Source organism: Microcebus murinus, chromosome 18, assembly GCF_040939455.1.
Source record: "Microcebus murinus isolate Inina chromosome 18, M.murinus_Inina_mat1.0, whole genome shotgun sequence".
Classification (NCBI taxonomy): domain Eukaryota; kingdom Metazoa; phylum Chordata; class Mammalia; order Primates; family Cheirogaleidae; genus Microcebus; species Microcebus murinus.
The window spans coordinates 30845717-30870753 of NC_134121.1; the positions used below are offsets into that span (position 1 = coordinate 30845717).

Below are 25037 nucleotides of genomic sequence, written 5' to 3' on the forward strand. Positions count from 1 at the left end.
TCTATTCTAAACTAATGGGAGAGGCTCACACAAACTTGGCTTTTCCGTTAAAGAAAGAAATGCCCCAATAATTAAATGTGTACATCTCAGTTTTAGTAAATTTTTACTAAGCAATACTTAGATTCACATAGCAATATGCCAGGTCCTTCCCAAGAACAGCCTTTTACCAAAAAGAAAAAGAAATGGAACAAATTAAGATTTGTGAGCCACCAGTGGCTCTCAGGTTATAAAACCATCACATTGGGACTTGCATTAATACTAACACTTCAATTAAATTTGCAATTGACTTAATAACTATAGTCACACATTGTCAAAAATATGACATAAATAGCTCACATTTGTTCCAAACTAATGATGTCTTTTCTACCCCCTTCCCAATTCCAATCTATAATATAAAACCAGCCTCTAACATTCTATTATAATAAAGCCTACAAGGAGCAGCATGATGGTGATTGCCATGAATTAAATACACCACATGTTGCTATAAGAAAACGGCAAAAAAAAAAAAAAAAAAAAAAAAAAAGCATTTAAAGAAAAGATATCTTTAAATTGCCAACTGCTCTTACCATTACAAATACCAAACTACAATCCTACTTGTAGACTGACATAGAAGATATTATATACATACAGGTAGGTAAGACCTGTACTGGGCATTTACCTGATACATGTCCTGTTACATTCCACAGACATAAGGTACAGCACAAAAAACAACAGTTTCCATCAGGAATTCATTTATACACAGTGAAACATTCCTCAATAAATGATTCCTCTAAGACAGTCTACTAAGGAACTAGAACTAAGCAGGGCAGAACTTTCCCCAAAGACAGCCACTAAGAGCATTATCTGCAGTTAGAATAAAATGATTCCTAAGACTAGGGCATATCCATCACCCAACTATAAATAATAAGATTAGTCTATGAAGTATTCAGAGAATACCAAGGTAAATCTTAAATTTAATTTAGCCAGCTTAAATTAAAAAATAAAAATGGCTGTAAATCTAAAGTGGAAGTTTGGCTGCAGATTTTTCACATTAAGGAAAGTCTAAAGCAACTATTTTGTTTTTACTTGCTTAACACCATGGAAACTCTGTAGTAACAGCTGCTACAATCATTTCTAGTAACAATCTGTCTGCATCTACCTATGTACAAAATTACAGTAATGTAATGCTTTTCCCTACAAAATGAACATCAAAAAATTAGTGGGTTAACATTTAAGTCTTCTTCCTTACCTTTAAGGATTATATCATATGCTTAATATACATAATAAAATATTACATACTTCATCACTTAGGGGGAAAAACATACTTGCAAGTAATCTAAGATTATTTATTCTATTGTCATGGATGGGTGTTTTAACTTCTGTGGCAAAGAATTCCACTTCTATGGAATACTAACTTCATTACAAAAAGAAAATTTAAGATCGAAAAAGTAGATGAAAATTGGGTTTTCTTGACTGCCTAAATTCGCACATGATTTCATATATTGAAGTATATTATTAACATTTAAAATTATTAACCATTTACTAAATGGTTAATTAACTAGTTATAATAGATGAAGATTTTAAGATTAAAATTGAAATTATAAACACATTCAGAAGTTTCCTTCTGCATGAATTTGTTCATGAGCACCTAAGAACCAGACTCTGTTCTTAGGCACTGGAGATACAGCAGGGAACAAAGTAAGCACAGTCTATTCCCTCAAAGGACTTACATTCTAATGGCAAGAGACAACACCTCACTGTGGTTAAGTGTTATAAAGAAAAACAAAGCAGGATAAGGGGGAAGTGAGAATGGGGTAGGAATGAGTTCTATGTTAGACAGGGCAACCTAAGACATCCTCTCTTAGGACATTTGATCAGAAACCTGAAGAAAGTAATGGAGAAGTTCATGAAGATTTGAGAAAACAGTAGTCCAGGGCACAAGTAAAGGCCCTGGAGCAGAAGAGGGTTGGGAAAGTACCAGGAATAGCAAGCAGGCCAGTGTGGTTAAAACAGAACAACAGAAAAAGAATGGCAGAAAATAAGATCAATGGTAGCAAGGAATAGATCGTGGCTGTGAAGAAGAGTTCCATGTTTTCTACAGAGAGCTTACAGTTCCACAAATGTAGGCCTGAGTCAAATGATGCTAATGAGTGCCCCCCATTTTCATCCTGATCACAGGGTACTTCAAAGAAGTTATATTCTACCAATCTCTAGCTAGCACATAATTGGCACTCAAACATTCAAGTATGATCACAGAGTTTACATAATAAATACCAGTCAATTACCATGTAGTCAGTATCTCAATAATAGTGATGATGAGAGGCACTGTCAATTAGAAAAAGTAAATGGTTTAATAAATTCATTCTCACTACTGGCATGAGAGGCTGAATATGATAGCAGCATGTTAGTATTGAGCTCCCATCTCAGATTAAACTTAGGACACTAGCTTCACCTCTAATTCAGGTTGGACATAAATTCTTTCAGAGTCAGGAACAAATTAAAATCAAAGAGAAAAAAACTTGCCTGATGGAAATCCCATGTAGGCTGACTCTACCTTATTTCCAAGGCCCATCCACACAGCTTATTAATAATGGTTACCACCTAAATAGCTACAGTATACAAGATACTTGATAAACACAGCTTAGTTTCAAGAAACTGAGGCTGAGGCTAATATTAGTTAACTTTCCTAAAGTAACAACTAGTTATATACTGAATGAACAAAGGCTAAACTGCAATTTGTAACAGGTATATCACACTCCACATCCATTCACCTACTATTTTAGACTTGCACCTAGTTCACAAGTGTGGAGAGGGGGAAAAAAATCCTTGTCTAATTAGATCACATAGGCTAAGCAACCTAAAGCAGTACAGTAATATCCTAGTACCCAAAGGATTTTTTTGAAGCTCAAGAATGTCATAAATGATAATAATTTAGTTCTACCGTGCATATATATAAACTCAAATATTAAATCCAAAGCTACAGAAATTACAACTGAAGTGTAAAAGTTGAGAGCTCAATAAAAACAAAAAAGAAATCATATAAAAATCTGGTAGCATTTTTTAAAAAAGGAAACAGTAATGATAATCAAACAAGGAAGTAAACCAGTGTTACAGTTACACTACTAGTCAAGCATAGAGCATCACATCTTTCTCGTTTGGGGGGTTTTTGTTTTTGGACACAAGAAAGTTTTGTTTCAAACACATCACACTAGCCAGGTTACTCAGAACATTCATAATTGCCAAGATATTATAAAACTCTACTTTTTTGAAAGTTTATCTTTTAATCTAAAATGGAGTGCAATTTCAGCACTTTACTTCATTACACTAAAACTCAATCTAGAGTCCAGGTAGTAAATTCTTCAAAAGAACATTCTGCCAATGCAACTATAGATTACCTAAAATGATGACAGTTTGGAAGTAGGAAAAGCCTGTGTTTTTCACTGAATTATACAATAACATTTTGGTTTTACTTTTAATTTAAAATTCTTCCAGAAGACAAAAAAATACTTTAGAACTTTCTATAAAGTCTCTGGAATCATTTCATATACACACTCTGAATTACAGTTTTCCTGGTCTTTTATAGAAGACAACTTTAAAGCTTTATTTCCCTCACAAAGTAACTGATAGGTATGAGAATAAAGCCAAAGCTAAGTTAAACATTAAACAAAATTAACTGCCCTTAGCTCTTTTCTCAACAGTTCAGAATCTTTCAACCCTTACTCTTCACTCCAACACAACACAACTCCTTACATCTCTATAACTGAATTCATGAGTCAAAAAGCTTTAATTTATGAATTATACATGATTAATATTTTAGTTTCTGGATTCAGGCAAATGTGATGATAGAGATAAGCCTATATTCTACAGACAACAGACCCCTTTGCCTATAATAAAGGTTCCTCAAAATGATATGGAAGGCAAGCTGATCTTAATACTGAAAAGAACCCTAAATGATAGTCTAAAATGACATTGAGAGTATACCACCATTTTTCAAACTTCTTTCCAAATTAGAATGAAGGAAATGAAATTCCTTTGAAATAGTGCTTTTTTCTTCTTTTAAACAGATGGTCATTCTCAAGTATTACTTACCATTTTCCTTCCCTATTTCAAAGGAAACCACAGACTTCAGAAGAAATATACAGCATACAATTTGAGAATGTCAAGAATTTCACACTTAGAACTGCTCATCTTCAACCCAACTAGAAAACACATTACCCAAAACCACTTACCTTGAGAAAATTCTTGACTCGCTCAGGATCATAACAGTTACTTTCTCTGCAGATTCTTTCTACTTCTTTGATCTGCCCAGTCTTGCAAGCTGCTTGAATATATTTAAAGTGCACATCTGGGTCCTGACTAAAGTTAACAATGGATCCCAGAAAATAAAAGAGACCTAAAAGAAACAAGTAATTGAAATTAAGTATAGGTCTACTTTTGAGAATGACAGAACTGAAAAACATTTAAGCAATTAAAAAACATTTTTATATTGAATACTCTCAAATATAAATTGGCTGCTTAAAAAGCTCAATAAGAATACTAATTACTTCAGTAACCAGTTCAATAAAATGGATTTGCACTTTAATCCCCTAAGAACATACAACCCAAAGTTTTCTAGTGGTTTAAAAATAGTTAGGAGCAGCTCCTCAATATCAAAGCTAATTATCATACCATATTCCATAGTATTAGGTCATTAAGTATGAAATGTCTGATTTCCTTAACTACTAAGTTTGACAATTGGTATCTCTGACATTTCACTTTGGCATTTTTTTTTTCCTATTGTGAAGGTACATCCTCAATCTTTCAAACACACATTTTGGCTTGCAATTATCTTTCATATTTTTTTAGAGCAATTTAAAACCATGGGTAAGTCAAAAATTTGTGTTATTTTTTAATGAGTTCCATCATGGAACCAATTCGGTGCAGATAGCTTGAAATATCACTGAAGTGGTTTGGGAAGCATGTGGCTAATGAACACACAGTATACTGAAACTTTGAGAATCTCCATTCTAGTGATTTTAATTTTGAAAAAGCCACGTGGGTGACCTAAGAACAAGGTGGATAATGATGAGCTGAAAGCTGTAGTGCAAGTAAATCCATCTCAACCTATGCATGAATAAGCAGCAAGGTTTTATGTTACTATTCTGACAATACTGGACCATTTGAAAAAACTGGCAAGGTAAAGAAGCTGGACAGATGGGTACCACATGAATTAAACAAGCGTCAGAAGAGAAATCATCACAAAGCTCACCTTTCTTTGCTCTCACAACATAAAGGTGAACACAGTCCAAAACCAAACATTCATCAAAAAAGGCTAATCATGTCTGTTTGGTGTTCCAATGCTGCTATTATCCACTACAGCTTCGTGAAACCTGGTCAATCGATTACAATGGATGTATATTACAACCAATTGGATCACATGATGAGGATGCTTGCGATTAAGCAGCCAAGATTGGTCAATCGAGACAGGCTAATCCTCCTATAAGAATACATGCAGCAAAAAACAATGCTGCTCAAACTATAAAAACTGGACTTGGAAACTCTGTCATCCACTGTATTCACCAGAGCTTGCACCAACCGACTACCACTTCTTCCAGGCTTTGGACCACTTCTTTCAAGGAAAAATACTCAATTTTCAACAAGCTGTGGAAAATGCCTTTTGTGATTTCATTGCCAACTCACTCCCAGGCTTCTTTGCTGCTGGCATAAACAAACTACCCCTAAGATGGCAAAACTATGTTGATAGTTTAGATGCATACTTTGATTAATTGTACTGCTTCTTGTTTGAGATATAATAAACTAAGCTTTTGATTCAAAATCAGACATTTCATATTTAATGATGTAATAGAAATTTTAAATGAAGTCCCCAATATCAGTTGTTTTTCAATATACAGTTAATAGGAAACATACAAAAGTAATCTGGAAAGAATTAAATGCAGTGTTATCCAAAAGAAATTTCTCCAAAATGAAAACGTTCTTTATCTACATTGTGATATGTAGATATGATAGCCACTAACCACATGTGGCTACTGAGCACCTGAAATGTGGCTAGTGTGACTAAAGTAGTAAATATTAAATTTTATTTACTTTTAATGACGATGTAAATAGCTACATATATGCTAGTGGCTACTACTGTACTAAACAGTATAAGTTCAATGCATGGTTAACATTTTGAAACAGAAATTTAAGAAAATAGTAGAATCCCTTAACCCTTCTGTCTAGAGCATTACTGCCAAAAAGTGGGGAGAAAAGGTAACTGGGGACCAGAATTTAGCTAATGAACATGAGAGACACCCAGCAGTGATTACAATAGTACTCTGTACAGCAGTCGTTCTCAACTAGAGATTACTTTCCTTCCAGGTGACATTTGGCACTGTCTGGAGACATTTTTTGGTTATTACAACTGGCAGAGCTGATACTACTAGCATCTAGTGGGTAGAAGCCATGAATTATGCTAAATATCCTACATGCACAGGACAACCGTTCCTACTGTAATTATCCAGCCTCAAATGTCTCTAGTACCAAGAAGTTACAAAATGTTCTTGGCTAGAATCATTTGCCATTTCAAGAGTCAGACATATAAGCATGAAATACCCTATCTGATCATTAGTACAGGTTGAGTATCCCTTATCCAAAGTGCTTAGGACCGGAACTATTTCATTTTTTGGATTTTTTTTTGGGGGGGAGGGGGTATCTGCATTAATTATACTTACCAGTTCAGTATCCCTAGTCTGAAAATCCAAATTCTGAAATACTCCACAATCATTTCTTTTGAGGTTCATGTCAGTACTCAAAAGGTTTGGGATTCTGACACATTTCAAAATCAGATTAGGGGCCGGGCGTGGTGGCTCACGCCTGTAATCCTAGCTCTCTGGGAGGCCGAGGCGGGCGGATTGCTCGAGGTCAGGAGTTCAAAACCAGCCTGAGCAAGAGCGAGACCCCGTCTCTACTATAAATAGAAAGAAATTTAATTGGCCAACTAATATATATATAGAAAAAATTAGCCGGGCATGGTGGCGCATGCCTGTAGTCCCAGCTACCCGGGAGGCTGAGGCAGGAGGATTGCTTGAGCCCAGGAGTTTGAGTTTGCTGTGAGCTAGGCTGACGCCACGGCACTCACTCTAGCCTGGGCAACAAAGCGAGACTCTGTCTCAAAAAAAAAAAAAAAAAAAAAAATCAGATTAGGGACTCTCAACCTGTATTTTCATCTTATACAATTATGACAAAGCCACTACCTATTTTTACTTTAAGATTCTACCTTCAATTCACCTATAAAATATCCAAGCAAATAGTCTTATTCGTTGCATTTCCATAGGATCCCACATAAAAGGGCCTTGACAACATTTACTGAATAAAACTTAAAATATTAAAATGTCCCATAAAATTAAGGTTTTAGAAAGACAGAATTTCTAATAGTCTAATCATAAGAATACCTCTTCATGTCTATTTTAAGTAATTTTTAAAATTCAAACTCCTAATTACCTTCAAAACTCTTGAAAGATTCAAAGAGTTCAATCAGAGACTGAGTTGACAGCTGCTCGTGATACTTAGAAGCCACCTGAACACAGATCTGCAGGTTCTGACGAATATTGGCAGACAGCATGGCTCTGAGACATTCTAGGGAGTCTTCTACTGATAAGGACCCAAAGTAATTCACTAACCACTACAAGATAAAATAAATAAATAAATGATGAAATAATGTCGAACCTCAGAGTGGTATGAAATTACTAACATACAGTACCGCAAACACATTTTCATTATACCAATTAATCACAACTAACACCATCTGTTATATAAGAAACTGAAATACCTCAGGGTTAAGAAGATGGGTGTGAACAACTGCACGCTTTATATCATATAAATCAGTGAAGTGTTCTAATGCACGCTGCAGTAGGCCAGCCTTTTCACACAATTGAGCAATATGAGCCCGGTCATAATGCGTGAACATCTGATTCCCTAGAATAGCATCTGCAACCTATAAAACCACAAACAAGATGAGTTTATTTTACCATCTCATTTATATCAGTAATTCAACATCCAGATTACCTATTAAGATTCAACAATGCATTGGTAAAGGAAATAAAGTACAAAGGCACGTTAAACTAAATTTTCTTAAATGAGGAACAGGCATCTCAGTAGCTATGAATAACGATCTGAGAAGCTCTGAATAATTACTAAAGCAATGTTGGAAACATGCCTAAAAAGCACAAAAACACATACCTGAGGCGCATGCATGAGGTTCATCTCAAGCAACCGCGTCTGTAAAGGACCTTCAGATGGGCGATTATTCTTCAGAGCATCAAGCAAGAATGCAGTACATTGCTGAATTAGATTGTATTCCATAAAGACGTCCACAATCTGTTACAAAGAAAGATTTAAAAGAAATTGTTTTAAGATACTGTTGACAACACAGACGAAATTGAGCACAATCTCTTTCTTTACATATAAAAACTTCAAAAACCAAATATCATGGGAGGCCAAGGCGGGCGGATTGTTCGAGGTCAGGAGTTCAAAACCAGCCTGAGCAAGAATGAGACCCCGTCTCTACTGAAAATAGAAAGAAATTAATTGGCCAATATATATATAGAAAAAATCAGCCGGGCATGGTAGAGTGCATGCCTGTAGGCCCAGCTATTCAGGAGGCTGAGGCAGGAGGGTTGCTTGAGCCCAGGAGTTGGAGGTTGCTGTGAGCTAGGCTGATGCCATGGCACTCACTCTAGCCTGGGCAACAAAGCAAGACTGTCTCAAAAAAAACAACAACAAAAAAACACACCCAAATATCAGATTTAAAGATTATTATTTGGACAACATGATTTGACACTTTAAGAACAAATTTTTGTCCTCTGGAGAGACAGTAAGTTTTAGTGCAGGTAAAAACTACAGAATATTTTAATATATTACTATATAATAGAATACAATCAAGTTGGTAGATTTAAATTTTTATGAGCTTTTAAAACATACAAAAGCAAAAACAATACAAAGAACTTTGACTCACACTTCCAATTAGCACGTCTTTCCTCTCCCCTCACCCAGCGGCAGCCACTATTCCATTTTTTTATTCCCATGTATTTTTCCTATTTTATACACATATACCTCTAAATAAAATATGTTTGCATGTTTTAAAGCTGTATGCAGATGGTATTATACTGTCCATTCTGCAACTTGCTTTTTTTGCAGGACACTTGAGGTTTATCCAAGTAGACAGATAATTTCTACAAACTGTAAGCTTAACCCAGTCTCTTTCATAGTTGTTTAAAGTCAGATCCCCCACTCTTCAATCAACTTCTACAGAATTCATTTTAATGCCATTACCTGTGTGATATCAGCAAGAGGCTCTTCATCCTGAACCAACATTTGGGCAAACTGCTGTCCCTGATCTGGACTGATTCGCATTACATTTCTCAGCAGAAATATCCAGTCTGGAGTATATCCAACCTACAAATGGACAGACTTAAACCCTGTTGCAAAGTTTCATTTTTTATAGTATTTGAAGACTTTTTCCATAGTGAAATACTGCATATATATTAGCCCTTGGTGATAACATATTTGAACAATAGCTGTATATTTTTATAATTAGCTTATTTTTAATTAACAAGCATTTCAGAAAGTTTGTTCTAACATGCGAAATATGCCCCTGCTGTCTTAAATACTGCTACACAATTTAGAGTAATTATCTCCATTTTTTAATAGTGTGAATTCAATATATAAAAGCCAAGAAAATTTTTATACTTTTCCAAGTAAATCAAAATTTAATTCACTATTAAAGTAACAAGAGTATAGGCTAATTTCTCTCTTAGAGTATAGGCGAATTTCTCTCTTAATGTTTTAATAAATTTATGCTGAGAATTTGCTTCACTGAACTCACTTTTTTAGCATATAAAACAATCTTCTGGACTTGACCTGTTTCTGCAAAGCACTGAATGACTTTATTGGGGACATTAGCCCTTAGGTACACACTAAGTGCCAATGTAGGGTCCACAGATTTCACAAGGTCACCCAGTTCTTCGGAACATTCCAGCTGTCCAAAGGAAAAAGAGATTGTTTAGTAATCCATGGGCTGTTTTATAAATGAGCATTTGATACTACTTCCACTATAAATAATAACTAGTATGAGAGGTACTTAGTTACTCAATTTCCCAGAATATATTATCCAGGAGTTGTGGTTGGTAAAGACTCTATCTTGTATTCACAACAATATCTCAGTAGAATTCTCCATACATGCTACTTAAAGATAAAAAGCCCACCAAGACTCCTTATAAGCTATTACCAACAACCTTGTTAGGAAAGTAAGTACTTTATTTAAAGCAGAATCTTGTACTTCTAAGAATATTCAGATATCAGATCCAATTTTTAAAAACAATATAATTTTTTATATAACATTATCAAATGAAATTTGATATTGAAGGAGCCAGATAAGGCTTATCATAAGGACCATTATTAAAATTGGGGTGTAACCCATATGTCTGAAGGATTTAACTTCCACTGTCTTCTTGACTTTTGGATTCAAAGTAGTAAGGCAGGACACTCTAATCTCACAAGGTCAAACAGACAAAAATTTTAGAATTTTTAGGCAAGTATATAAGCAAATGCCCTTCTCTGTATTATTCAACCTGCCTTACTCAGTCAGATGCCCAATCTGGAAATCAGCTTTCTAAGAGTCCTGTTTCATATATTAGAGTTGATTTTCTACTTTTAATGGTTACTTCAGCTCTTGTAACTGAAATTCAGGGCTGAAAAGTAAAAAGTGGCTCGGTGTGATGGCTCACACCTATAATCTCAGTGCTTTGTTTTGGGAGGCTTAGGTGGGAGGATAGCTCAAGGCCAGGAACTCAAGATCAGCCTGGGCAACATAGTGAGACCCCATCTCCAAAAAAAAATTTAGTCAGGTGTGGTAGTGGCACATGCCTATAGTCCTAGCTCCTGAGAAGGCTAAAGTAGGAGGATCACTTGCACCCAGGAATTCAAAGCTACAGTGAGCTATGATCACTCCAGCCTGGGTGACAGAGTGAGACTCTGTCTCTAAAAAAAAAAATCAAATAAAAATTAAAAAATTAAAAGAAAGTAAAAAGTTCTATCAGTGTCTATACATTTTAACTGAACATGCTAAATTATGAAGAGTTGACCAGTGTCTCTTTAACCACAAGTGGATCCTAAATGACTATTCATAAAAAAGCTTTCACACCTTGGTATATAGGTCAACTCAATTACCATGGCTATTCCCATCCTCCCTTATCTTAAACAATTAAGACAGTCCAAAAATACTCGGTAGCGTAGCTAAAGTACTATCCTCCAATATCCTGTAAGACTGCCAAGAAGCTGGGTCAAGAAACAAGGACTTAGAATTAGTAAAGTAAAAATAGTATCAACACATATTATTGCTGAAAAGTATAATGATATTAAAAGTTATTCATTATTCAGAGTGCTTTAAATAGTACTACCTCAGTTCTTGACAATGGCATAAGACATGGAAATTCAATACTACAATTTTGCAGAGAAAGGCTTTTTTATTGTGGTATGAAGAAAGTAACATTAATGGACTGCTTAGAGTTGTTTGCTGCCTTACAAATAAACAATGTCTATTGTTTATCTGTTTCTCAGTCACTATTCCATATAAGAAATAATGTGATCTAGAAAACACAGTACCAATTATGTGCTCTGTGTAAAGAGAAATTAGTGAATGAGTAAATATAAAAGACATAGAGAAGTCTTACAGCAAAGAAAGCCAGTTAACATTAAGAAAAGGTTCATATTCAAATACATTTCAAAAAGCCAAGTTAAATATTTTCCCATGTAACACTAATTAAAATTCTGTGAAATCACTTTAGAAAACAGTATACTTCACTAATTAGACATCCCGCTGTCTTAACATATCTATCTACAATCCAACATCTTACATAATGTTTTCCCTGCACACCTAAATAAGATTACCAGCAGCAAATACTACAATTTTGATGACATCTTGGTAGTTCTAAAAGAAAGATGATACCTGTAGGGCTAGAACTACTGTGCATCTCAAGTGTGGAATGCAGTAGGTAAGAGTATATTCCTATGTCCAAATGAGCATCATATACACTGACAAACATGATTATATATACTGAGGTAAGCATCTCACACTAAGATTTTCCTAAAGCAAAGGATAGCAATTTGTTTCCAGTTTTAAACATCAAGCAAAAATCCAGGTTTCCATTTAAAAAACCTAAAGAAACATCCAACTCCGAAATCCATAAAAATATCTTCAAAAGGAAATAAGCATATGCATCACATGCAATGTATGCTTTTTTTTTTCTGTTTCTATAAGCAATAAATAAGGAGGGAGACATTAGGATGCACTCTAAACAATCTAACTTGCTAACATGGTATTTAACTCAATCAAAGCAAGATCACGTCAGCACAAATGAATATACCTTATCTTCTTTTAACCATTTCTCCAAAAGCTGTTTCCGCCCCTGCTGAAGTACAGGCCTACACAGCTCTAAGGATTCATATTTGTTCAGCTGACCCTGGTCCAAAAGGATTCCAAAGTACTGAAGTAGTGGAGAAGTTTGACCTGGCTGGGCTGGGACACTCTGGAACCGACGGATAGTGTCCGGAGTACGAAGAATTCCCTTTAAGAAATAAAAATGTTAAAGACTATTCAATGGTGATCCAAACATCACACTAATAATCCTATAGGTCCGTTAGTTCAATCTCAAAGGCAAGAGTCCATCTATTAACACCAAATTTCAAATCTTTACCATTTGTATTAAAGAGTCAATCATGGCCTGTCATACTTCTAGTTTAATGTTATCAGATTATTCACAATCAAAATATTCAACTTAATTACAATGTCAATGTGTAAGAATAAATATAACCATAAAGCAATTATAGCCACTTATTATCCCAAGTTCACATTAAATTTCATGATCAATACTGGTCAGGAACGAAAAGTATTCATTCAGTTCAACACAAACCAACATCAAAAGTAATTGGAATAAATTCAGCCTCATTTCTGATGCTCTACTTTCCATACACTAGACAGAATTTGTTTATTTCCAACTTTTGGAAATAAAATCACTAGCTATCATTAATGAGGTCAGTATTACACCTAAGTAACTAAACATTATTTTAGTAATGTTTAGTTTAGTAATAATACTAAACATTATTTTAGTATTCTATGTAATCATAGCTTGCTACATCTACATATCCTTCTAACATTCTGAGTTTTAAATAGCTAACCAAATCTAGAACACAGAAAATTAACCAAATCTAGAAGGACTGACAAGTAACTGTCCATTCCAGCCTAGGTGACAGAGCAAGACCTTATCTCTAAAAAAAAAAAAAAAAAAAAATTTAAATAAAAAATAATTTTAAAAAGATGAGCAATTGTTATGTAATAATAAAGGAAAAGGTAACCTAAGCCCAGTTTTCCTATGGAAAGCTTGTATCCCTTCCAGAAGTAGTATAAACAGAGAATGTTAACATTAATCCAATCATGACAACTTCATTTTCATAATTCTTTACCTTTGGTGCATTAGCAGCCACCTTTGCTGCCTCTGAGTAATTTCCCTGGGCAAAAAGAGCATTAAACTTCCGGGCAAAAAGTTCTTCGGCGCCAGCTAAGTTGTTTCGTACAGCCATTCTCAGTGCCAAATCAGGGTTTTGTAGGACATTGGTGATATAAGGAATTATGTTTTCTTCTTCCACACACACTGAGAGAACCTGCAATTTAAACATTCAAGGATGTCTACAATGTATTCATTTGACTATAAATGATATCAAATCTGTTTAGAGCAGGTTACCACTGAGTTACAAAGGTAATTATATTATGGAATCATGACAGCTGCTTTCTTGCTGCCATAAAAGAATAAAAGAAAGAGGCCACATGTGGTGGCTCAGGCCTGTAATCCCTGCACCCTGGGAGGCCGAGGCAGGAGGATTGCTCAAGGTCAGGAGGTCAAGACCAGCCTGAGAAATAGCGAGACACTGTCTCTTACTAAAAATAGAAAGAAATTAATTGGCCAACTAAAAATATATAGAAAAAAATCAGCAGGGCATGGTGGCCCATGCCTATAGTCCCAGCTACTTGGGAGGCTGAGGCAGGATTGTTTGAGCCCAAGAGTTTGAGGTTGCTGTGAGCTAGGTTGACATCACAGCACTCTAGCCTGGGAGACAGAGTCAGATTCTGTCTCAAAAAACAACAACAACAAAAAAGAGTTAAGCCTCCCATTTAATTGAGCACTGGAAGACAATCTCTATATAGTTTAAGAATTCTTGGGGAATGCAATCTTGACCACCTACAGAAAACCACACTGAAGAAGCTATGAAATCTGAACAAAATCTAGGGCTTACCTGGAGAAAGCTTAAGGTATACTCCTTTTAATTTTAGGATTAATTTTTTTTTTTTTTTTTTTTTTTTTTTTTTGAGACAGAGTCTCACTTTGTTGCCCAGGCTAGAGTGAGTGCCGTGGCGTCAGCCTGGCTCACAGCAACCTCAATCTCCGGGGCTCAGCGATCCTACTGCCTCAGCCTCCCGAGTAGCTGGGACTACAGGCATGCGCCACCATGCCCGGCTAATTTTTTGTATATATATTTTTAGTTGGTCAATTAATTTATTTCTATTTTTGGTAGAGACGGGGTCTCGCTCAGGCTGGTTTCGAACTCCTGACCTTGAGCAATCCGCCCGCCTCAGCCTCCCAAAGTGCTAGGATTACAGGCGTGAGCCACCACGCCCGGCCTAATTTTAGGATTAATTTTTAACAAGATTTTTTTCAGTAATTTTCTTAAACTACATTTTCATCCCTAGAGGCCAGATTGTATACTCAATGAGGAAGGGGACCCACTGAATCCTCAAGCATCTAACATAATATAAAGTACACGGTAGGTGCTTAATAAATACAGCATCAGTAAAGAGTGACTCCTAATTGCTTGTTAGGAAAAGTTACCTACTCTCAATTCTCCTTAAAACTCACTGCCACAGAATGCTGCCCTGCTTGCCCCAAGTATCTACTGTTAATTGCCCTAGAGAAATGGAGTCCCTCCTTACTCATGCATTCCTCTCATTGCAAAGCTGGTTACACACTACTTACTTACATTATCTCTAACAGCGCTTCTCAAACTATTATAATTGCTTGTCTGTTTCTCAGTCACTATTCCACATGCAGAATTGGGCTTGTCTTGAACTATATTGATAGCAACAGGCAGTATGTAGCACAAAGCACATATTTGTTGAATGGGAAAATTCTGCCCCAAGATCAGTAAGAATTGAAAAATATTTGAGAATTCAATGAACCAGATAGTTAACAGTCTTCCCTGCCTGTTCTACTATTCTCTTTCAGGAAAATGGAGAAACTTTAACCTCCAAGATTTCATTTCTGTAGGTCAGACCCCATCTCTAAAGCTCAGAGTATCCTGTACTGCAATGTGCCATCTTACTCCATATTAAAACATACCATTTAAAAGAATTACTTTCTTTAGTCATTTGCATTCCTGAACACTATCCTTAACTCTTACCAGCTATGAAGAATAAGAAAGATGAACAAATCCAGTTCCAGCTACAGTTTCTGAAGCTTCCTATTGATCACTGCCTTAGTCTTCCCTAAACACCAAATGCAGTTTCATTTTTATCATATTTAAAAACTATTCTGGCCGGGCGAGGAATCCTAGCACTCTGGGAGGCTGAGGCGGGTGGATCGCTCAAGGTCAGGAGTTCCAAACCAGCCTGAGCAAGAGCGAGACCCCCGTCTCTACTATATAAATAGAAAGAAATTAATTGGCCAACTAATATATATAGAAAAAATTAGCCAGGCATGGTGGCACATGCCTGTAGGCCCAGCTACTCGGAAGGCTGAGGCAGAGGATTGCTTGAGCCCAGGAGTTTGAGGTTGCTGTGAGCTAGGCTGACGCCACAGCACTCACTCTAGCCTGGGCAACAGAGTGAGACTCTGTCCCAAAAAAAAGAAAACTATTCTAGCAGATTTCTAGATACTAGGGCTTGATAAGATCTATAAGGAACAGAAAAGGTTCCAGTATCTTTGTAAGTAATGAGTTTTATTAAGTTCAGAATTTAAGCCAGATAGTGGCTATAATGGCATCTTGATTGCTTTTGATACATGCATCCAATTCTAGACATATGCCCTGCTAGTAGTTGGATTTAAGTAAAAGAGGAGAAGAACGCCCTGCAGCCTAAGGGTACTATAAACATTCCTCTCTTTACTCAAAGTAGCTGGCACATAAAATATGGGGTGGAGGGATGCAAAGTAACCGTAAGTTCCTTGAATCAGTTATGAACACCAAAAATGTATCACGAAACCATTCAAGACACTTTCATTTCGGCATATCTTAAAATATTAGCACAACAACAGAAATAAAAAAGTCCCTGGCTTTACAACTTCATAACTATTAAATTATCACTAACCTAGTTCACAAAAAAGCCAATTCAGTCTTGATTTTTCTGAGAGAGACACATGCAACTGAATAACTGAAAGCTACTATATTTTTAAAACTGCTTTTGTGCCAGACACTAACTGGTGCTATACAATCAACCAAAGAACGGTGACTATGACAGCAATTAATCAGTATAAGTGTTATGAGGAGGACTACATAAGTTATATGGGCATAAAGCAAAAGCACCAAACCAGGTCTGGAGGTGAGGTGGGGGAAGAGAATCTTTCCCTAGAACTGTCTCTTCATGTATGTAACATTTTTTAAAAATTGAATAAAGGAGAAAACTGAATAAAGCAGAAAAAAATTTACTTCCTTTGCTTAATATCTGGGAAAAATACTAATGTGGAGGAAAACTAATAAAAGGCAAGACCAATAACAGTATGAAGCTTTTAAAATTTTAGCCATTTTTCAAAAAATTAAGATATTTCCTGGCTGGGCACAGTGGCTGATGCCTGTAATCCCAGCACTTTGAGAGGCTAAGGCAGGAGAGGTCGCTTGAAGCCAGGAGTTTGAGACGAGCCTAAGCAATACAGTGAGACCCCATCTCTACAAAAAAATAAAAATTAGCCTGGTATGGTGGCATGTGCCTGTAGTCCCAGCTACTTGGGAGGCTAAAGCAAGAGGATCATTTGAGGCCAAGGAGTCCCAGGTTATAGTGAGCTATGATCCCACCACTTGCACACTAGCCTGGGTGTCAGAGCAAGACCCTGCCTCAAAAAAAAAAGTGGGATATATTCAGAAGAGCTGTTGTTTTCCCTATCTGATTGGATAATGTTCCAGGCAACCCACAATAGGTACTGTAACATACTACCTTCTAACATGAAACATTGAGTAATACTTAGGAGTTAGGAAAAGGGATGTAGGTTAAATTCTTTTCCCTGTAGTTGAAAATCTGTATTGGAGATAAAAGAAAGAAAACCCCTAAAAAAGTATAGTTTGTCAAATGTGACCCTAAATGGCTTCTTTCCATGGAGAGTCCTAGTTTTGACAATAAAGATGCATATACATAATCCTAGCTGGTTATATGCCAAACAGTGTTTTTCCCTGAGACAGTATTAATGAGAGACTTTGTAGTCATACAATTCTGTATGTTTAGGTATGTATTATTTTCTGATATCCAAAGTTACCAATTACTTTTTGAAAAGGGGCTAATGGTAATGTGTTATTTTATCATTTTGGGGGTAATTTCTTTTAATGTACAGGATTGTTTCTGATTCGGATGATTTTATTGCTTAAGTTTCAAATTTTCCTTACTTGTCCCTTTCTGTTTACTCCAATTATTCCAGCTGTGGCTTCATGAGGTGCAGTAACAAAGATTGTCTCTCCACTGATTCTATTCATATAGATGCAGGTACCAGTCTCAAGGTCATAGAGGTGGATATAACCATACTTAGTTATCAAGAATACCACATCATGCTTTTCACTGATCTGTAAAAAGAAAATCAACACTTTAGTAAAATCCACAAACAGAAAATAAAAACACTCTAATTCCATTTTAGAGATGCTGAAATTCTAAAATTTGGACAAGAGGCTTATATGAAAAATTAAAAGCTAAGATTTAAGATTTCCTTCATGTTTATAACACATTTAAGTATGGAATATCCCAAGCTCTTATATAAACAGAAAAATTAAATGAAATCTGTAAAATAAAAGAAGATAATTCAGAACATATGATAACCCAGTTTACATATTACAAGTATACCTCATTTTATTGCAGACTTCACATCTTTTACTAACTGAAGGTTTATGGCAACCCTTGTAGAATAAGGCTATCAGCAATTTACTAATAGCATGCACTCACTTTGGTGTCTGTGTCACATTTTAGCAATTCTCACACTATTTCAAACTTTTTCATTATTATTATATGTTAATATGGTGATCTATGATCAGTAATCTTTGATGTTACCATTGTAACTGTTTTGTGAATCACACTCACATAAGACAGTAAATTTAATTGATAAATATTGTGTGTGTTCTGACTGTTCAACTGACTATCTCTTCTCCCACCTTTCTCCCTTTCCTCAGGCCTCCCTATTCCCTGAGACACAACAATATTAAAATTAGGCCAATTAATAACCCTACAATGGCCTCCAAGTGTTCAAGTGAAAGGAAGAGTTGCATGTCTCTCACTTTAAATCAAAAGCTAGAAATGATTAAGCTTAGTGAGAAAGGCACACTGAAAGGTGAGACAGGCAGAGAGCTAGGCTTTTTGAGCCAAACAACTAAACTGTAACTGCAAAGGAATAGTTCTGCAAGGAATTAAGTGCTGCTCCAGTGAACACACGAATGATGAGAAACCCAAATAGCCTTATTACTGATACGGAGAAAGTTTTAGTGATCTGGAGAGAAGATCAAACCAGTTGCAACATTCCCTTAAGATAAACCTTAATCCAGAGCAAGGGCCCTACTCTCTTCAGTTCTATGAAGGCTGAGAGAGGTGAGAAAGCTGCAGGAAAAATGCATACAACTGGCAGAGGTTGGTTCATGAAGTTTAAGGAAAGAAGTCATCTCCAGAACATAACAGTACAAGGTGAAGCAGCAAGTGCTGATGTAGAAGCCACAGCAAGTTATCCTCTTAAACACTAACACATAGAGGATAATACTATTTCTAAGAATGATCCTAGAAGATCTAGCTAAGATCACTGGTGAAGGTGGTTATGCTAAACAACAGATTTTCAATATAGATAAAAGAATCTTATGTTGAAGATGCCATCCAGGACTTTCATAGCTAGAGAGGAGAAGTCAATGCCTGACTTCAAAGGACAAGCTGACTATCTTGTTAGGGGCTAATGCAGCTGGTGAATAAACTGAAGATGTTCATTGTTCACTCTGAAAATCCTAAGGCCCTTAAGAATCATGCTAAATCTACTCTGCCTGTGCTCTAAAAATGGTACAACAAAGTCTGGATGACAGCACATCTGTTTATAGCATGGTTTCCTAAATATTTTAAGCCTTCTGTTGAGGCCTACTGCTCAGAAAAATGATTCCTCAAAATAGTACTGCTCACTGACAATGCTCAAGGACATTCAAGAACTCTGATGGAGATGTACAAGGAGATTAATGTTGTTTTCATGCTTACTAACACAATATACATTATGAAGCCTATTGATCAAGGAGTAATTTTGACTTTTAGGTCTTATTATTTAAGAAATACACTTCCTAAGGCTATGGCTGCAATGGATAGTGATTCCTCCAATGGATCTGGGCAAAGTAAATTGAAAACCTTCTGTAAAGGATTCACCATTCTAGATATCATTAAGAACATTCATGATTCACAGGAGGAAATAAAAATATCAGCAGTAATAAGAGTTTGGAACATTCCAACCCTTATGGATAACATTGAGGGTTCAAGACTTCAGTGAAGGAAGTAATCGCATATGTGGTAGAAATAGCAAGAGAACTAGAATTAGAAGCAGAGCCTGAAGATGGAACTGAATTGCTGCAATCTCATGATAAAGCAGTTGATTCTTAAGATGAGCAAAGAAAGTGGTTCCTTGAGATGGAATCTACTCCTGGTAAAGATGCTGTGAACATTGTTAAAATGACAACAAAGGATTTAGATTACTGTATAAACTTAGTTCATAAAGCAGTGGCAGGGTTTGGGAGGACTGACTTCAGCTTTGAAAGAAGTTCTATGGTGAGTAAAACACCATCAAATAGCAGTGCATGCTGCAGAGAAATCTTTCATAAAAGAAAAGGTCAACTGATACGGCAAACTTCATTGTTTTATTTTAATTGCTTCAACCATCCCAACCTTCAGGAACCACCATTCCAGTCAGTCAGCAGCCATCAACACTGAGGCAAGATCCTCCATCGGTAGCAAGATTATAACTCACTAAAGGATCAGATGATCATTAATTTTTTTTAGCAATAAAGCATTTTTTAATTAAGGTACATACCTTTTTTTCTGACATATGCTATTGTGCACTTAATAGAGCACAGTGTAAACATAACTTTTATATGCACTGGAAAACCAGAAAATTATTGTGACTTTCTTTATTGTGGTTGTCTGGAACCAAACCTGCAGCATCTCCAAGGTATGCATCAGAGTACCTAAAAGTCCACGTGTTATTTTACAAAGTTTTACTACTAAATTATTTTTTAGTTATTTACTAATTATTTTTTAGTTTAATTATTTTTTAAGCATCCCTTAAATTATACTTTCTGTGAGTAATGGCTGGATTAATTTCTTTTAAGAGTAGTGATTTTAAAAGTCCATTTATTTTGTTTGACATACCTGCATTGCAACAGGAAAGTCATTTTGTGCTTCTGGAGGAAAGAAAACATCCACTGCCTTCTTTGGAAAGGGCTGATTCCCTGTAGGTGGTGTGCCAACTTCAATGATATGTAACTGTTCAAAAGAAAATAAAATTTATATAAACCTAGATCTTTTAGCAGTTAATCATAACAACTTTATTTGTAGCCCCTAAATGGAAATAATCCAAGTATAACCCAGTATCCTATAACAGATGAATGCTGAACTGTGTTTAGTACATTCATACTATGGAATACTTGGTAATAAAAAGGAACAAATATCTCATGGACATTTTGCTAAGTGAAAAAAACCCCTCTAATCTCAAAAGGTCACATACTGTATGATTCCATTTACAAAACATTCTTGAAGTAACAAAATTATAGAGATGGAGAATAAATTAGTGGTTGTCAGGGGCTAGGGATGGAGTGGGATTGGGTGTGACTATAGGTGGGTGTGACTTTAGTCATGAGGGAAATTGTGGTGGTGATAATAGTTATGTATCTTGAATCTACTTGTGACAAAGTGAGACAGAACCACACAATTGTACCAATGCCAACTTCAAGATTTTTGAACTATACTGTAGCTATGTATTAAATTAAGATGCAGCTTCCTATGAATGTATATTAAATACGTTTTTAAAAGCCAGTTGAATATCTGAAATAATCATACATCAATAAATCTATCTGAAACAAAGTGCACAGAATGGTAATACATTCATTACCTAAAATGGTACTTTCTCATGGCTTTCAATTATTATTTAGTATTTCCAAATAGAAATCTAATTATTAAATTCTCCCCTGCCTACAAATCTACACAGAGGGAAAGTATACACCTAAGCTTTGTTGTCTAATCACATACATCCCATAAACTAGATAAGAACATTTTAGTTTAAAATGTCTGATGCTAAGTCAGGCATGGTGACACACACTTTTTGTCCCAGCTACTCCGGAGGCTGAGGGCAGGAGGATACCTTGAGCCCAGAAGTCCAACCTGGGCAACACGGCAAGAGCCTGTCTCTTGGGGGGAAAAAAAAAAATCTGATGCTGTACATCAGCCAGACAAGAAAAAAAATCAACATTACTGAAAAAGTATTATATATATGTTTTCCTTAGAAATGTTATGAACAGTCAAAAAATAACTCAGTTTCCAAAAATGATACTGAAGCTTTCTTCCAGTAAGACTTTTGTTCAAAAGATGTCCTGGCCTTATATTTTAAGGATAATATCTAATTTATACAACATATGTGTTTGTTTAAATTCTATCAATTCAGATCTAAATATCAGTGCTTTCATCCTTATTATATTGAGAGGTTGGTAGGATTACTCCTCAGTTCAGAGATTCTTACCCTGAAATTTTAGGGAGAATTTTACCTCTTTGCTGTTTTCTCTCTCTGTTGAGAGACAGTAGATGATCTTATTTTAAGCAATTTCAATCTTAATTTTTTAAAACTTCTTATACCAAGGAAAAAGACAATGTTCTAACAAAGTTTAAGGTTTCCAGCCTACCCAAAATCTAAACCCTTTTCCTGATTGGGGAGCAGGAGGGAAAGTATTCTTTCCAAGTTTTGATGGCAGGTAGAGTCAGCCTTCCATTTAGGAGCAAACACCAAACATTTGTTTTACAAACCTCTCAGAGCTAAGATGTTGACTGTGACTTTGCTTATACTGGACACTGAACACAGAGCTGGGGATACAAAGTTATTCAGACTTCAGAGATTCTACTCTGGTAGTGGAATAGAAGCAGAAGATTCCTCAGAATTCTGTGGCATGGTTGTTGGCTGGGACCCTGGTTGCTGCCCATTCTCCCTTATTCCTCCTCATTTTCTAAGATTGGTTGGATAGCCTTCCTTGTAGTTGTAAACTATCCAGTATCCTTTCACTAAATCTTCTATGCTCTAATCAACCAGAGGTTTCTGCTGTCTGAAAACTAAGAACTGTAACATACAAAGTACCTCAATTTGTCCAGGTGATTCCAATGTGCAGCCAAAGTTGAGAATATCAAACTTAGGGCAATGTGGACTACATTCCATCTATATCAAGCCACCTAAGGTAGTTACAATGCAGATTATGGGCACCACTTACTAAATCAGATTCTTTATGTGCATGGCACACAAGTGTGCATTTTAGCAACCCTAATGATTCTTATGCATAGTAAAGTTGAAAAATACTTATTTAAGGACTTTGGTAAAGGCAATCAAAATAAAGAACATCAACAGCTAACATAATTAAATTGTGGAAGAACATTATTCATTTTAGACAAGTATCATCGGATATAGAATTTGAACAAAGTCACCACAAATGTGATTATTAAAAACAAATTAACTGTGAAGGGAGAAGACTATTTTGATAGATGACTAATTAGTAGCAAAGAGAGACAAATTGTCACTAAAATAATTACCAAGCTTACCTTCCCTCCAGCTTGACCCCGGACTGCAAAACAAAATAATGTCGATTCTTCTGCATTTCCTTCCATCTTAAACTGTGCGAAACTAGCTGCATGTCCTTCAATGGGCTGAGAGACTTTCCTATCTACAGAATATAGCTGCATAGCTCCCACCACACGATTTTGCTACAAAGGATCAAAGAGAATAATGTTTGGGGACCCAATGAATCAACTCCCAGATTCTTCAACTAGTGCAATAATTAGAATGCTTTATTGTCTTTAGCAGGATTTATAATTTTTGTTATTTAGTCTCTTAACGTACATTGGATACTTAATATTTAGCTGGAAACATTAAAGCTTAACAAGAATGTTTAAAATGGGCCTCATATATATCTTAAAAGATATACAAATGTTCATTCTGCAGTAAAGTATATATACTCCATAATAAATCCCAAGTCATATATATCTTAAAAGATATACAAGTGTTCATTCTGCAGTAAAGTATATATATCCTATAATAAACCCCAAGTCATTCATATAGGAACTCAATTTCTACTCAATGTGCAAGAGGTAAAAACACTTGGTAAGAGCACTCTGAAATTGTATGGCATTAAGCCAGGAACCTTTATTTCTTAAAAAAAAAAAAGAAAAGAAAAAAAGTCTTCCAAAGTAAGTAAAATTCAAAATGATTGAGTACAGAAGACCTAATATCAAAATAAACTGCATTCTGGGCACAACAATTCTCTAGATCTCTTCTTTACCAAAAACTAGAAAAATGTTACCTGTGCAGATATACCAGTCAGAAGTAACCATTTTTGCTTTGCATCTGTACGGTAATTGATAATCTGACACCCTGCAAGACTAGAATGGCGATCAAACATTTTCACTGGCTGAGATTCTCCTTCCATACTCCAATGATAAACTGCATTATCCGTAACAAGAGCAACCGTATTCAAAGAGATCCATTTCCAAAAGGTGACATCATCAGTCATGGTATGGGCTTTCATTTTACTTTTCATTTCAATGTTAAATATCTGAAGAGTTTTCCCAGCTAAAAACAAAATCAAGAATTATGAATCAGTAAAAAGGCAAAGTTTAGGATGAAGACCTAGCTAGACAAGATCTGTAATATCCAAACAAAAACGGTTCTATCATGAGACTAATAACTACAGAAGTCATATTAATACAGCAGCAACCATCAAAGAGATAATAGCTGAGACTAAGCAATCTACATCTACATCTTAAGCAAAAACTATATTACCTCTAATAAACACATTTTAAACACATAGTATGACTTCCATGGAATTCTAAATCCCAACTGAAAAAGTTATAACCTTCATACTTATAATTAAGTATGTTTACACAAAAACTAAGTTAGTTGAGTACACAGGACAAAGCAAATCTGATACAAACACAAGGGGAAAATGTCTACTTTTTTAAAGGCAGTCATCTTATCCAACTAAATCTTGTGGAAACTGCTTTTTAAAAAGAGGATCTACTTCAACTCTGCCTTGTTACCACTAGCAGGTAAGAGAAGTGCATGCTACATTTAACTGGTTTAAGATACAAAGGGAAGGTAGAAGTGCTAGAGGAAAGGAAAGGGAGACAAATGAAGAGGACAGTTTCAGATGCTGTTAATATACTGGAGATAAGAACAAAGTTCAAGCTTCATCCAATTAAGAAAGCAGGCATTTAGTAAAAGAAGGATGAAATTTGCCTTGAGTGTTAAGAGTCCATTGAGTCAGATGCAAGGGCTTATACTTGTAATTTGAAATCCATCACAGTCCAAAAAGTGATTTAGTTTAAATTAACAGAGGTCAAAGCCCATAGTTATGACTAGGCTATCAAGATTAGTCCTTAGAGACTAAGGAAAATGCCATTCCTGAGCCACAGAGAATCTGGCTCCTGAAGGACAAAAATTATAAGATTGGGGTGGAGGAGCCCAGAAGGGAGGTAAAACATACAGCTTTATGCTATGATCCTTCTTATCACATGTGCAAAA

At 35.7% G+C, this 25037-nt stretch overlaps 1 protein-coding gene across 4 annotated transcripts in view; it reads right to left on the reverse strand.

The window, feature by feature from the left end:
• The window catches only part of CLTC (clathrin heavy chain), a 77669-nt gene that overhangs the window by 29840 nt on the left and 22792 nt on the right, over nucleotides 1–25037 (reverse strand). For all 4 annotated transcript variants that reach the window (XM_012770394.2, XM_012770311.2, XM_012770155.2 and 1 more), the window contains exons 3-14: nucleotides 23818–24086; nucleotides 23060–23221; nucleotides 20636–20749; nucleotides 17653–17826; nucleotides 13477–13674; nucleotides 12381–12581; nucleotides 9842–9994; nucleotides 9289–9411; nucleotides 8197–8334; nucleotides 7787–7951; nucleotides 7459–7639; nucleotides 4209–4372 (exon numbers count right to left, since the gene is read on the reverse strand). In XM_012770394.2, coding sequence (XP_012625848.1) covers nucleotides 4209–4372; nucleotides 7459–7639; nucleotides 7787–7951; nucleotides 8197–8334; nucleotides 9289–9411; nucleotides 9842–9994; nucleotides 12381–12581; nucleotides 13477–13674; nucleotides 17653–17826; nucleotides 20636–20749; nucleotides 23060–23221; nucleotides 23818–24086 — 2042 coding nt within the window. The remainder of the gene's footprint in view (nucleotides 1–4208; nucleotides 4373–7458; nucleotides 7640–7786; nucleotides 7952–8196; nucleotides 8335–9288; nucleotides 9412–9841; nucleotides 9995–12380; nucleotides 12582–13476; nucleotides 13675–17652; nucleotides 17827–20635; nucleotides 20750–23059; nucleotides 23222–23817; nucleotides 24087–25037) is intronic.